General features: G+C 38.9%; 1 protein-coding gene across 1 annotated transcript in view; it reads right to left on the bottom strand.

The window, feature by feature from the left end:
- Positions 1-14,636, bottom strand: part of pappaa (pregnancy-associated plasma protein A, pappalysin 1a) — a 173,823-nt gene that overhangs the window by 59,357 nt on the left and 99,830 nt on the right. Inside the window, exons 14-15 of the mRNA XM_052118971.1 lie at positions 14,400-14,613; positions 7,984-8,152 (exon numbers count right to left, since the gene is read on the bottom strand). Of these exons, the coding sequence (XP_051974931.1) occupies positions 7,984-8,152; positions 14,400-14,613 (383 nt within the window). The remainder of the gene's footprint in view (positions 1-7,983; positions 8,153-14,399; positions 14,614-14,636) is intronic.

Genomic DNA, 14,636 nt, shown 5'->3' with positions numbered 1-14,636 from the left:
TGTGAGCCGTTTGACTGGATTCATGTGTTTCCCACATTGGTTATCCATTAAACATCTGAACATAGTGTTTGCATGATGAAAACAAATAAAGACACACACACACAGACGCACAAAAACAAGTGGAGAGAACAGATCGTTTTGAAGATAGCATCATCTAAGGCAGATTTCCTGGAAGCCTCATGACACAGCTGAAGCAAGATCACTTTCTAATGAAGCTCGACAAGATACAACTTGACACCATTGTCCTTGTTCTCATGCTGATGCCACAAAAACACACTGTTCCGTCAATCTGTTGCGTGACCTTGTCATAGAAGGAAAATCTCCTGTCAGTTACTGTAGTTGAGTGTTGGCAACAGAGGCGTTATGCCCATTCAAAGTAAGGGGGCACGTGCCCCCTCAGATATTTGAGCCAAGATGATTTTAAATGGATTATTTGAACTTTCAAAAACAGACTTTATTTGATAATTAAATTGAATGATTATTGCAAGTAAAAAAGAATGTGTATCTGGCAGAAAACTTTAATCACATTCTTAATTTAGTTTTAAGTCCAATTGAGTCACATGTTCCGTTAAATGCATCGTCTCGTGACTGCCTCGGACCGCGCTCACGGGAAAGGTCAAGCACATATGGGAAGCATAATGTTAAACTAATTAATTAAATCAGCTTATGTACAGTTAACCTTTCCTAACGGTGTCTGTTTCCATCCCCTTGTCCCCTCCCTCATCCAGGTAGATGGGGATGACCTGCTGGCAGACGGGGCAAAAGGCACGCCCCTCCCCAGGGAAAGGGGGGGGGGGGGTGTACATCATGCCAGGGGCTCCCCAACCTGAGAGAACAAGGGAGGAATGTGGCAGGGCGGAGGGCGGGGCGGGGTCGTGATTCTACACACCCGGTCCCTTATCAGGCTAATCACGCCTCTGAGAGGGATAAAGGCAGACTGCGGAGGATGGTGAGGGAGAGAAGGTCGTATGTGTGTGTATTTGTCTTTTGTTAATCATTAAAATATTATTTATTTCGCCAAGCCTCCTGCTTTCCATTGAACTGCGTTACAATGTTCACTTAGTTAGTTTTACTATCTATAACGTACACTGAACATGGGAAAAACTACATTTACAGTAATCACCTAATTCAGGGGAAGGCTACATGTTAACCTTCTTTAGAGATAGGCTTCAGCTCACTACTGCCTCTTATGTCATCTATGGAAAATATGTACACAAAAGAAGTGGCAAGAGGACAAGAAAGCAATGTAAAACTGTCTAAAGATGTAAAAGTGCAATCGAATGCAACCATTACTGATTCAATTACTGATTAAAAACGCCGGTTAAGGTGTTTACATGCCACGTGAAATTGGAGTAATGGGCAAAAATCTACCTGTGTCGTCAGGTTTGTTCATAAGCTGTTTATGGCCTTTACGCAGATAAATTAATGTGGTTTATTGCGTTTACATGACCACACGCGTTGTCAACTTATTAAGCATAGTCATGTAAGAATATCCATGTTAACATGCTCAGTGTTTCTTAGGCTACGTCTACATTAATCCATATACATTTGAAAACTGCCTTTTCATATCAAAATGCTCTCCGTCCACACTAGCGTTTTCTAAAAGTTGCTCATCCACACTGAATCTTATGAAAATGCTTAAACCATGTTACTGTGCATGCGGAAAATCCCTGTTGCATGTACGGTCTGAAACGCAATTGTCCTTGTGTTCTGTCGCCAGATACCAATTCCGAGTAAACTTCTCTTCGCCTTTGAAGGAGCGCAATGTGATGGTTGTACAATGTAACATTTATTTTTTAACAACGCTATCAAAGTGAGTATCATGTACAACAGTGTCACTATAACACAGGCCGCCATCTTGATTGTTTTGGTTGGATAGATCACATGACTGCATCACATGACAACAAATACATCATTTTATATATTCAGATATATCAGAGTTTTCAAATTTATCCACTTTGGAGTGCGTTTTCAAAAAGCTCAATTTTCGCAGACAAAAAGGCAGACTCGGTGTGGATGGAAGGCCAAAACGGAGAGAAAAAGATGTGTTTTCAATCGAAAACGTATTAGTGTGGACAAGGCCTTAATCATTTCCTGGAGTACCTCTACACTACATATAAAGTCTCCTTTATCTAACACGCCTGATTCTACTGATTATTCAATTCATGGAGCACTCTACTAATTAGAGTGTGTCAAATAAGGGAGACAATTAAAACGTGTAGTTTTAGAGGTTCCCAGGAAATGATAGAATATTCCTTATATATATATATATATATATATATATATATATATATATATATATATATATACACACACACACACACACACACACACACACAAAATGAGTGAGTGATTTTTTTTTTATTTTACTCAACTAGTGCTATATTGAAAGCACTACAACAACACATTATTTGATGTTTTACCATATTATTCTTTTTATTTTTATTTATTGTGTAACTACCATTTCTTCTACTAACACTTAGTATTTGGACAGTGAAGGCACAAGTTTGTTAAGTTTATCAAGCAAAATGTTCCCCCTTTCATCCATTATGCAGGTCTTCAGCTATGCAATTGTACTGGGCCTTCATTGACATATTATGTGCCACACATTCTCAATTAGAGACAGTTCAGGACTGCAGGCAGGATAATCTAGCACCTGCACTCTCTGATTACGCAGCCATGCACTTCCCAGCAAACACAAAATGTTTTTACACTGTTTTACACATTGCATATTGGTTGCTGCATATATGTTTGAGGGACATTGAAGGAATTGGCAGAGGAATCTGGGAAAGGGAGTTTTTTAAGAAGGAATGACAAAAAGTGGTGGTTCAAAAGTAGGAAACTGAGGAATGGGGAACTTTGATGAAATGTGGTGAGGGCTTGTGCTGAGGTAATATGCCATACGTAACCAGTGGCACTGAGTTACTGAGAGTTACGGTGCCAGTGCCAGTTGGCCAATGGGATGGCACGTATGGTCATGTCGAGGTATAATGACATATAGAACCCTGGTTGCAAGTAATTTGTGAAGGAAGGATGTCTGGATGGGAAGGCAAGGATGAGAGGCATCGGAGGGGAACTGGTGTCCAGCTGCAGGGGGTGGCAGGGAGACGTTCCTGACTGCAGATGTTCTGGGATTAATGGGGCGAAACATGGAAGATAGGTGGCTCCAAGCTGATGACCCCGCAGCCGGGCTGAAGACACTGGTGGAGGTGTGGAAGGCAATAATGCCCGGCAGGCTACTACAGCTACATAAGCATCTGTTTAATTCTTCAAATAACAATTTGTAAGTTTGAGTAAGATGATTAAAATATGTCATAAAAATAACAAAATACAACCAGGCCAAATAACAACTTTTGTGGGACGTTTTATTTCGGTGTTACAATAACGTAATTTGTATGTTTGAAAAAGACGTTTAAACTACATCATGATAATACCAAAATATGGCCAAATGACAAAGTTTGTAGGGCGTTATGTCTATGTTTTTTTGTTTAAGTAAATGGTGATAATTCATATTATTTTACCTTGTGACTGGAAGAGAGGTTTTGAATGGGTGCACCACACAAGAGGTTGGCCACAGGAGCGCACAAGCGACATCAGTCTGCAGTGCCATACATCAGCTTCAGGAGAGTTTTTGAGTTGTGCCCGTCCAATGAAATTCTGGTCTGATATTCTTAAATATTTTCTTTTTGTAACAGGTAGGCATTTTTTACATTTTTGTTTACTTAATTGCAGAAAAGTAAATGTAATTTTGTTTTTTATTAGGTAAATACCATAGTAGGCCTATTCAAAATGTTAAGTCTCATAAGCAGACTGCTCTTTTTCATCTTCAAACATGAAACAAAAATTTACTTTGAGTCTAATAAAAAAAAGCAATGTGTTTTGATGTCCCCTTCTCCATATCGTGGCACCTTTTCCCAATATGTAGAAAAATGTAAATGCAAGTAGTTTAGACATTACAGCAAATTAGACGATGCAAAGCACAAAATAAAGAAATAAAGAAAATTAATAAAAGGGCAATTACATTAATTTGAAAAGCTTTAAAAGTTTTTGAGTTTTTACAACTCTAGGGTTCTGTTTTTTTTTTTTCATATTTGAAAGGGTTTAAATATAGATTCTAAGATCAGTGTTGCAAAATGTATTATATAAAAGTCCTTTGATCGATCGTAATTATAAAACCATCCATTTCCCTCCTTCTGATTGAAAAACACATTGAACAGTTTGTTTGCAGTTCAAAGTCAAACAGTTATATTGCAACCACTGAGGCACATCAGTCATTTCATTTGTTAATACATCTGCTGCAATATTAGGAGTCTTAGCTGATACATAAAAGACTGTGTCATCTGCATATTGTTGACATCTAGTTTCTTTACAACAATCTGGTAAATCATTCATATATAGGTAAACAACAAAGGCCCATTTGATTTTTTTTTGTAAAGATGATCTTGAATTATCTATGTTAACACATTGATCTCAGTTTACTGCCTACTGAGAGAAACTGAACTTCTTAAGTTTATGCAAGAGTATATCATGATTCACTGTATCTGTGCAGCATTACCTAATGCTCCTTTAAAAAGCTCTATAAGTTAGAAATATGCCAATTCGGTTGAATGCTTAGGCCTAAAACCAAGTTTAGGATAAAGTAACTGATTTTTTTCCAGAAAGTTGATAAGTTGTTCAGCTACCAATTGTTCCAGGATTTTTTTAAATACAGGGAGTATAGAAATTGGTCTATAATTCTGAACTTTATCTGCTGCTCCTGCTTTAAAAATTGGGGTTTTAATAGTGGTTTTCCAATTTAAGGGAATTTACCCTATCTAATGCAGTGTCCATTCCAAATATATCTTTAGCCCTTGAATCATTCAGCTGATTAATAATTGTAACAGTTTATCATCCTCATCAAATATAAAAGGACAAGGGTGTGTCTTTTATTATATATTGTGGTAATTTAACTGGTTTAAAATTTAAAGCAAGTTCTTGTACCAATTCAATAAAATATCTGTTAAATTAATTTGCAATTTCAGTGCTATCAGTGTTAGTTTGTTGATGGTCCTGCATTAATCGGTATGTCACCGTTAAGCAGAAGAAGAATCTTCAAGAATCTTGGACCATACCATTTGCTTCTCTTAGCATGTTTATGATTTTCTTTTCCTTGATGATATTTATTTTGCCAACAGGTTGAGTAAATAACGAAATATCCTTGGCTAAAAAAGTTCAGTTTTGGTTTTATCAAACATGGGCATGATTTGTGCAGAGAGGTTCTGAGTTTCATTTCCAGCCGCATGGGCTAACCAGGAGCCACAAACAGAGCAGTCATGTGCAATAAAGCTCTTTATCCCTTTCCTTGATGTTTAAAATCCCCCTTTGGTTGGAGGTTTCTTTTGCATTGAGTTTTAGTTGTTGGAAAACATAAGGTTATATAAAGGGGCAAGTGAGAAGCCTAACAAACCACCTCTGCACCCGGTGGCCATCTTTTCTTCTTACACTCTCAAAGACTGTTTAAATTTTCTGTAGATTCATAGCATTTGACACATCCGTAAAGCCTTAGATGGCACAATAGAAAGTATAATCAAGCTTGTAATCATGATCGCCAAGGAGACTGATGTAAATATGTACAGTGAAAAAGGAGTTATAAACCAACTGGATCACTTCAGAAGACATTGATTTAGCCGTATGGATGCCTTAATATGCTTTTTGGTCTTCAAAGTTCTGGCCACTATTCACTTGCATTGTATGGAGTTAAAGAGCAGAAGAATGAAGGGACTTCCAGCGGGATGGCAGCATACAGTATGTTGATCCAAAATTTGAACAATTCTTTCTGCATTAATGGTGCCCTCACAGATGTGCAAGTTATTGGCATTGACAGAGAAGTCAGCAGTGCTTCTGGACAGTGTTGATATACTGTATAGCTTTTGCTTTGCACTGTAAAGTCTTAACTTGCACCTGTGGATGCAGTGGTGAATAGTGTTGACCTACAAAGGTTTACCTAAGTATTCCTGAGACCATGTCATGATTTTCATTAACAGACACATGACAGTTTTTAAGACAGTGATGTCTGAGGGATCAGAGATTCAGAAGTGGTTTTCGGCCTTGCCCTTTAAGCATCAAGGTTTTACCAGATTCCTTGAACCTTTTATCTTTATTGTGCACTGTAGATGGTGAAATGCCCAAAATCCTTACAATTTGTCTCTGAGGAACATTGTTCTCAAAGCACTGGATTATTTGCTGATGCATTTCTTGTCAAATTGGCAAACCTTGACCCATCTTTATGCACTCATAATGCCAAAACAGCTTTGTTGTCGATACTAGCGAAATATTTATCACTACAGTAATTGGTTAATTCTACTTTATATGTTCTTGCAAAATGTTTAAGAACAAAGAAAGCACTCAAGGTAACAATGACATAAATAAAAATGTCATATCAATACAGAAATATGTTTTTACTACCTTTAACTGTAGAGAACATTGCCCTATTGATTCTTTTCACATGACATTCCAACTTTCAAACTTGTAATTACAAGTTTTACGGTGACGTGAGAGCTTTTTACATGTTTTGTAATTACAGTAAATCCAATATGACATTGTGACAAGGAGGAGGGCGGGGCCGTGTGGACACAGTTCGAGAGAGAGGCGTCGGAGTCGCCAGTTTGAGAGAGAGACGCACGCAGCTGCATTGCACGTGTGACTGCATTTGTTAATGTTTCTTTTATGATGAGTTTTATCATTAAACTTTATGTTGACTGTTTAGCCGTTTCACGCCTCCTCCTTGCCATCCCATACCCCATTACAGTAATGCTAAAACCCAGGATGGAGGAGGGATCCGCTGCCAACCACCAGGGGAGCAGCCGTGGCTATCTGCCTGGGGACGGAGGGATCACTGCTGGAAGAACCGCTGCCATACGCCAAAGAAGCGAGGAGCAAGCTGGTATACGCCAGAGGGTGGAGGAGCGATTGAGGACTGGCGACAGCGCATCCGGTAGCAGGCGAGCTGGTTATTCTCTCTCTCTCTCCCCTTTCTGTAACTCCGCATCGCACTTTTCCTCTACCCTTTCCCTCCCCTCCCCTGTCCCAGGGCTCCAAAAGGTGGGGAAGACCTGCCGGCAGGCAAGGCCAGAAGGGCAAACATTTATGCAGCCTTATGCATGAAAATGTATCAAATAATGTCATACAAGCTTTATGACATTTCACATGATATAGCCAAAGAACTAAATGGTCAAATTAAATGTTTCTTTTTGCATGCTAAGCGAACATTCCATCATGCATTTCCTACAGTTAGTAAGCTAATAAATGATCCTACTTAGCTCACATAACTGTATTCAGCGCAACTAATTCATGTAATTATATGGTATCAAAACATTGAATTTTGCACTATATGGTAAATGTATATGGTAATACTGTATTTACATGACCAGCTGCCACAGGAAATGGAAATAGTGAACAAGCAATCAAAATGGTGCTGTGCAATAAAGGAAAAGTTAATTTAGTTTTATTTTGACAACATAAGTTAACAGGAGGGCTTTTGTTTGCTACGTAGGTTTGTTGTGTTTGGATCAGCTCGAAAGTAGGTTTGTTAGGGATCCTCAGTGTTTTGGTGTGTGATGGCCATTTTTTCCTGTAGCCATGTGCATAGTCTGTAAATGACAATTGGTATTCTTGTAGCACTTTATTTTACAATACTGTTCTACGTTCACATGCTATATAGTTACAACAACTACAGTTATTACTAGGTACTAACCCTAAACCTAACCCCAACCCTATCCTTAACCCATATTAAGTGTAGTTACCCAATATTAAACAGTATTTTCTTGAGTTAGTACACTGTAAGTTTACTGAAAGTACATGTACTGTAAAATAAAGTGCAAACACTATTTGTTTAATCTGTACAGATTTTAAAAGTCGGGTAGTGTAACCCAGCATCCAAGGCAGTTCACTAAGTTTCAGAACAGAGCTGATATCTCTTCTTTTTCTGCCCATATCAGTGAGTACCTGGCTCTTGATGATTTCATCATCCCGGTGGATTTGCAGGACATAGCCGCTGTTGCATGTGACAGTGCAGTGCGCCCCATTGAAGTAACCACTATCGCTGCATTTCACCTCCGCGTTCCAGATCAACGGCTCCTGGCAATCGATGGCTTCACACGAGTAATGAACACAACTGCAAACAAAGAGAGAGAGAGGGAGAGAGAGTTGCTAAATTAGCTGCACACAAATGCATTACGTCTAGACGCCTCTGAAGAGTCTCAGCAGAATACTATGTCACATCTAAGTCCTACCACACACACACACACAAATCCACTTCACAGCCATCCTGACACAAGACTTTAATACTTCAGCTGTGGATATATAAATAGATTGTTCTTGGTCGAATCTTCCCACCACTGTATCTAAACAAACAAGTGTTCTAGCAGTACAATAGAAACACTCATTTTGTCAGGGATGATGGGCATAATGAAAACAAACATGTCAAGAGCAATCTGGAATCACCAGTTCAAATTTGATTGGCTTGCACTATGCAAGTTCGGGGACTCAAGGTGCATGGGTGCACCAGTCCAGCTGGAAAGGTTGTTTTTACAAGGTTGATACAATGAGCCCATTTGAGGTAGAAGTAATCACATGGTTTTCCAAAATTTGCCAAAATTTGCCATTGCATTAAATTGCAAAACATTGGTTACTTTTCCAGACCAGTCAAGTCAACCAGGCAGCCAAACATTTTGAACAGACTAGGTGGAAGACCACCAGCCCTCCACACTAACAAAAACAAATCTAATACAAATGATGTACACATTGGAATAGTCTGAAGGAATCAGACAATATTAAAGAATCAATCAGCTAGTGAATTATTAGTGAATTTGGAGTGTTTTTATGTAAATATACCTTTTCTTGGACTTTTTCAAATGCTTACATTCAATTGAAGAGATCGTAAACATAATTTTAAGAGTCTGAAAGTGACATCGGGAAAAAATATTTTGCTGAAAAAATTAGGCACTTTGGAGGGATTTTCTATTCATTTTTTTTTTGACATGCACACTGTTCAGTCAGATGAACAGCACTGTACAAATTGATGGCTAAATGCTAATCTCAGAAAGAGAGAGAAAAAAATTCCAAAACAGTGGAATAAAAAATAAACCTTTTTGACAAAAGGGTTAACATGGTCGATTTCACAAATTTGCTTGCTAACATTTGACAATCTTAAATATTTCCTTTTGATTTTACAAACAGCTTATTTTTGTTTAATTTTCTTTTTCAAAATCCTAAAAGTTTGTTTATTTCCAGATTTAAATGAAAACATCACAGGTCCCATTCATATTGTGCTGCATCAGTAGCTAATGCTATGGGAACTCCATCAGGAGTAACAATAATAAATGATAAATAAAGTTCCACACTTTAGGAATGTAACTCGAAGCACATATTAATGGTAACATGGAACAATTTTGGAAAGATTACATTTTTTCAGGTTCACAATTACATCTCATTACTCTGTAAGTGTGACTAATCTATTGCTTCATCATCCTTTGCATTTAATCAGCAGGAGGTAGAGCTAGAGCATGAGCTGTGGCTATCAAGGTGCTCTTTTTGTAAGCGTGTGCTACCTTATAATCATTTTATTCCTCTTACGAAGGGGAACGAGCACTGTGTTGAATGCCTTCCACAACGAATCAGTGCTCATACGATTAGGTTTCACTCATTATAAACACATGAAGATCAATACGCTTCACTCACATATAGCTTTAAAAGTTGAGCAGCTAATCCCCAAACCCCCCAATATCCAACCTCTGTGGTGTCCGAGAAGCCGCATGATCTGATGTTGTCAGGGGTAAACTCGAGTTGCGATTCAGTAATATTTTGGGTTCCACCATTCAGCCTGTCTCTAGACTAAGCAGCATTCATTCTGTTAAGGCTGAATAGAGTTCAAGTCCCAAATCTAAATGATTGGATGAGTTTTGCTCACTTGGAGTTGGACACGACCAACAGAAACAGGTGCCTTACGCAATGGATATCTGATATTCGGTACCTGGACAGGTCCACAGGTGTTGTAGCACAGTATATTGCATTGAGCTTTTGGTGTTCTACCTGGCTCCCAAAGGCTTTTCAGTCAGACAAGCAGGGGTTTCATGTTCATGTTCTGATACAGGCGAACAGCACCTCAGCTTTCACCTGAATCACCAAGGTGGCGTGCGTCCCCGCACGACGTTGAAAATTGTGCATCACATAAAAAGTGTACACAGTGCAATGATGATGACTGCAGCTTCATTATTCAGTAGTTGAAGGATATATTGAGTTACATATAGTGCAGACATATATCCATAAAAAAATATATATATAATAATATATATATATATATATATATATCATTTATGTACTTCAAAATAAAACTGAAATAGCCCATATTGCAAACCGTTTCACTACAAGCCCCCCACCCCCAAGTGGGCCAAATCCAACTGCCAATGTTGTGAGAGTATACATAAAATGTAGCCCTCCAAACACATTAAACTAATGCTTAAGTGACATAAAGTACTGAAAAAATGGTAGGGAAAATAAAACCAAACCATGTTAATGGCCCCCGCAGTTAACAACTTTGGGAATAAGGGACATGGTGTTTTGTAGATCGGGCAGTATTACTGGAAATATGTTGCCGGTGGTCCAAGGCCAGAACCCGAGCAAAGCGGCAAAGGACATATTTGTGTGTATGCGTAGAAAGAAAAGTGAAGGGGTCTGTTTGCAAGTCTGAACATTCAGAGTGTTTTTGTGTGAATTTTTTTTTTATAAAGTCAACCTAGTCAATAAATTGTACTTCTTAGTAAAGGAAATCAAACTGTTGCCGATAGTCTTAGACAGGAAGGGCTGCAATCCAGCCTAAGGGCTTGGGTGATTGAAATATTTGTCTGCATTAACTGACTGTAAAGTGTTTCTGTTTCAAAGATTACCTCATTCTATAAAGTAAACCAACTATGGTTATTGCATTGTATTTACGCTTTAGAATGCTGTGGACTGTTTTGAAGGACATATTACTACAAGTATTCAGTAAACTACTCCTACACTGCCCGTTTTCAAATCTTTGCTAAAAACACAACTTTTCTCATTGGCTTTTAACTGTGCTTAGTGCTTAGTGTTTTGCTTTAATGTCCATTTATTGTCTAATTTCTTGTTTTAAAATCTTGTTTCTTATAGTTCTTGTTGTTGTACAAGCACATTGGTCAACTATTGTTGTATAAATTGTGCTTTATATATAAACGTAACATTGACATTGACAAGTATGATGAGAGTGTAATACAGTGCACTGTCCATAAGGCTATCTTTTTTGTTAAGATTTCTTTATGAATATATTCAGTTGGACTACAATTTGAAGTTTGTTCAAAGCAAACATGCAAAGCAGGTGAATATGAACTGATTTAACAGCTTTTAATGACAAAAAGATTATGCACTATGGAGTATTTTGGAAACTATTCTTTAGTCTAGAGCTTTTCCTTTACTACTCCTGGAGTGAACTCCAAAGTGCTCCAAATTTACATTCACAAAATTTTTGGCTTACTAGTTACTACAAAAATCGAACTGAAGTGTGGAGAATCAGTGTTTAAAACATTGCCCCACATTTGGAATGAGACGCTAATAAATAAAACGTTATTTTCAAATACACATGGAAAATCAATGGTCTTCCTTCAGTTTTCTGCCTAAACAAAGCCTCAAGGGTTTTTTTACTCAGTTACATTTAGTACAACTGAATTAGCTTTAAGTTCCCTTTCTAGTTGGTCTCTCAATGCTGCATAAGTAGCTGAAGCTATGGGAATTCCTTTCAGGTGTGACAATCTCTGAAGCATGTACATAATCTGTTCAGTATACCTGCGGCAATCTATGGACCTGCGATCGATTATGTTTGGCGGTGGGGATAATGTGAGGGACACTTTGTCACTGGGGTGTCCGATAGTGAGACATGTCATGCTCAAGTGAGATGCTTACCATAATTCCCCCCATGAGCGGAAAAACGGGACAAGTCGACCTCTGAGACTGTTTAAATTTGCTTAAAGTTCTCACTCGAACCTTGACTGCTTTCACTACATTGGTGTGTCTCCAAGTTTGAATGAAGGACAGCTTCGGCCTGTTTGTTGGTGGGATGCAGAAGTAAGCCATGTTGCAAAACAGAGATTTAGGGCATGCATGGTAGTTTTCTCTGGCCCTTGAGAGGTCATAGAAATGTCGCTAGGCAGCTCTCTAGCTTTCCCCACTGTCACAAGCCAGTAAGAAGTTTGCTGCATGACACAGGTCACTCCATTACCTGTTTTTGCTGTTGTTAGCGATGTGCCAAAACTTAATGATTAAAGGCATACACAGTGTTTTATAATCATATGCAATGTTTCTACGGGCCTAAAGAAGGCCCAAGTGAAAACACCACTTTGATGCTCGCTTTCCCTGCCATCCTCTGCCGGGAACAAGTTTGCGGGGTAAAACAGGTCACGTCAATGTCTGTTTTTATTGATGTTGGTGAAGTGCCATGTCAGCCATCAAGTCTGCCATGTCGCAACACAAACAAAGGAACTTGCTTCATATGAATGATGCCTGCATGCTGGTTACGCCCTATGGAGCAGTTTCTTCCAGGCTGAAGAAAGTTCAGCACTCTGGATCCAGTACATCATTCTAGCTCAATGCCCTGCTGCTGTGGGCTGGAAACGAGAACAGAATTTCAGTCGTGACTGTGCTTACTAGTGATGGTTACGTGACAGAATGCTGATATGTCTCAACAAACGTTTCAGACCTTGTTGCACATGCACAAGGCTCGCCAGCTTTAAACGATTCATCCACGCAAGTCAGCTGCCTCCTGAGGTTGGGTGGCACGCGATGCCAGCAGTCAAAGAAAAGCCCACGTTTCCACTGGGTCGTTACACGGACACATGCTGCAGTCTTCCAGGGGTCTCCAGCTGTTCACTGAACACAGTAGTGCACGTCTATGTGCATCACTTCAACAGCATTCTGTCTTGCACTGTGACAGTGTGAGACACACCAGTTTTGCACTATAAGAGCAACAGACTTTTCTGGTGTGATAGAAAGCATGTCGGCATGCGACATGCAGAAATGCTTCTATAGCTGTTATTTTCTGGTTGTCAAGAAAGAATGTGGGCAATGGTCCATAATGAACTTGGAAGTATCCATTCAAGATGGTTACTCAGACACATATTTCATCTCATGTTCAACCATTTGGCTGGTTCGTTGGCCTTCAAAGGTGAGGTGATTCAGTTCAAGGACCATCTCTTCAGTCTGTCTTTAGCTCTCTGCACATTTACCAAATGTGTCGATATGGCACTGGCTCTGCGGTTTCACAATCAGCATTTGGGCCTTAAAGTCAAAGAGTATTTTCGTTACTAGAAACTATTCAATGACCACGTTGGCATGTTTGACCAACGCCTACATTCAGTCTATCCCCCAATGTATGACAAAGTTCAAGCTGTAAGTTGCTCTGCTGCTGCAAGAAATCCAGCGGGTGTTTGGGTTGATGGCTGCCTCAGAAGGGATTGTGGGTGCAGAGGTTGCACTAGAAAAAAACTTTCTCAATCATTCTGATGGACTGAGTTATACAATTAAAGCATTTATGATAGATAGACCATGACATAAATTTTACAAGTACCACATACAGGGTGTAGCATTTATTATAATGGCATATACAGTACATTGGATAGGCTTAAATTATAAATTTTTGACTCACTAAGCACAAGAGATATTGGGTGAAAGTTCTGACAATCAACAGCACTAAAACAAAACTTTTAAACTACGCTGGAGGTATGCAGCTTTTGCAGGAAGTAAATGTCTGATCAGAATATTTGAAAATGCGCATACAAACACAATTTAACTGAACTTGTATCACTGCATGGTATCACAGTAAATTTTCACAGATAAGAAGCACACATATCCCTAAAGCTCTAATACAGGCACTCCTCTAAAATAACTGACAATTCTGCTCTAAACATAATGTTTGTGATTAGATTAAAAGCTAATAATTTGCAGAAAAGATGCTCAGATTTTTTTTGCGCTTTCATTTTGTTATTATACTTTCTATACTCTTATACTAACACTAATTATACAGAAAAATATTAAAGTAAAAACTGATGTATGCAGTCATTAATTCAGAGACTCTCCTCGAAATCCAAACAATTGGTCAAAAGACATGCATATTACCAGGTGTTAAAGGTGATCTTAATACTACCAGGCAGTAAGGCACACACACAGCGGGAGTGTGTTTGTGCCCAATGTTATAGCAACAAACCAAAGTTTTATGTAGGGTTCTTAATCTATATGTTTTAGGAATATCAATACATTGAAGCCATGTCCTAAAATTATAAGAATGATTACTAAGATAATGAAACTAGCCATTAGACTCTAGTCTAAGCTGACAAAAGCCAAGTCAGATCACTCACCTCTGGCCCGTGGGGTTGTAGATCTCATTCCTCTGGCAGCCGCTGATGGTGATTGGGTCAAAGAACTGGAAGGACCGTAGGCCTATGCCAGATATAGCCACCAAATCAGAGCGGAACATGAGGAGGATGGCTTTGGTGTGGTAGAAGGCCATGCTCAGGTCATGACTGACAGGGATGACTAGAGGATTGGTGCGGCAGCTTAAACGCCAGTCACCTAAATGTTTTATGGGGAAAGAG

The sequence above is a fragment of the Xyrauchen texanus genome, chromosome 4 (genome assembly GCF_025860055.1).
Source record: "Xyrauchen texanus isolate HMW12.3.18 chromosome 4, RBS_HiC_50CHRs, whole genome shotgun sequence".
In the NCBI taxonomy this organism is placed as follows: Eukaryota; Metazoa; Chordata; class Actinopteri; order Cypriniformes; family Catostomidae; genus Xyrauchen; species Xyrauchen texanus.
The sequence above is the reverse complement of the archived record's forward strand: the minus strand, read 5'-3'. Positions and strand labels throughout refer to the sequence as shown.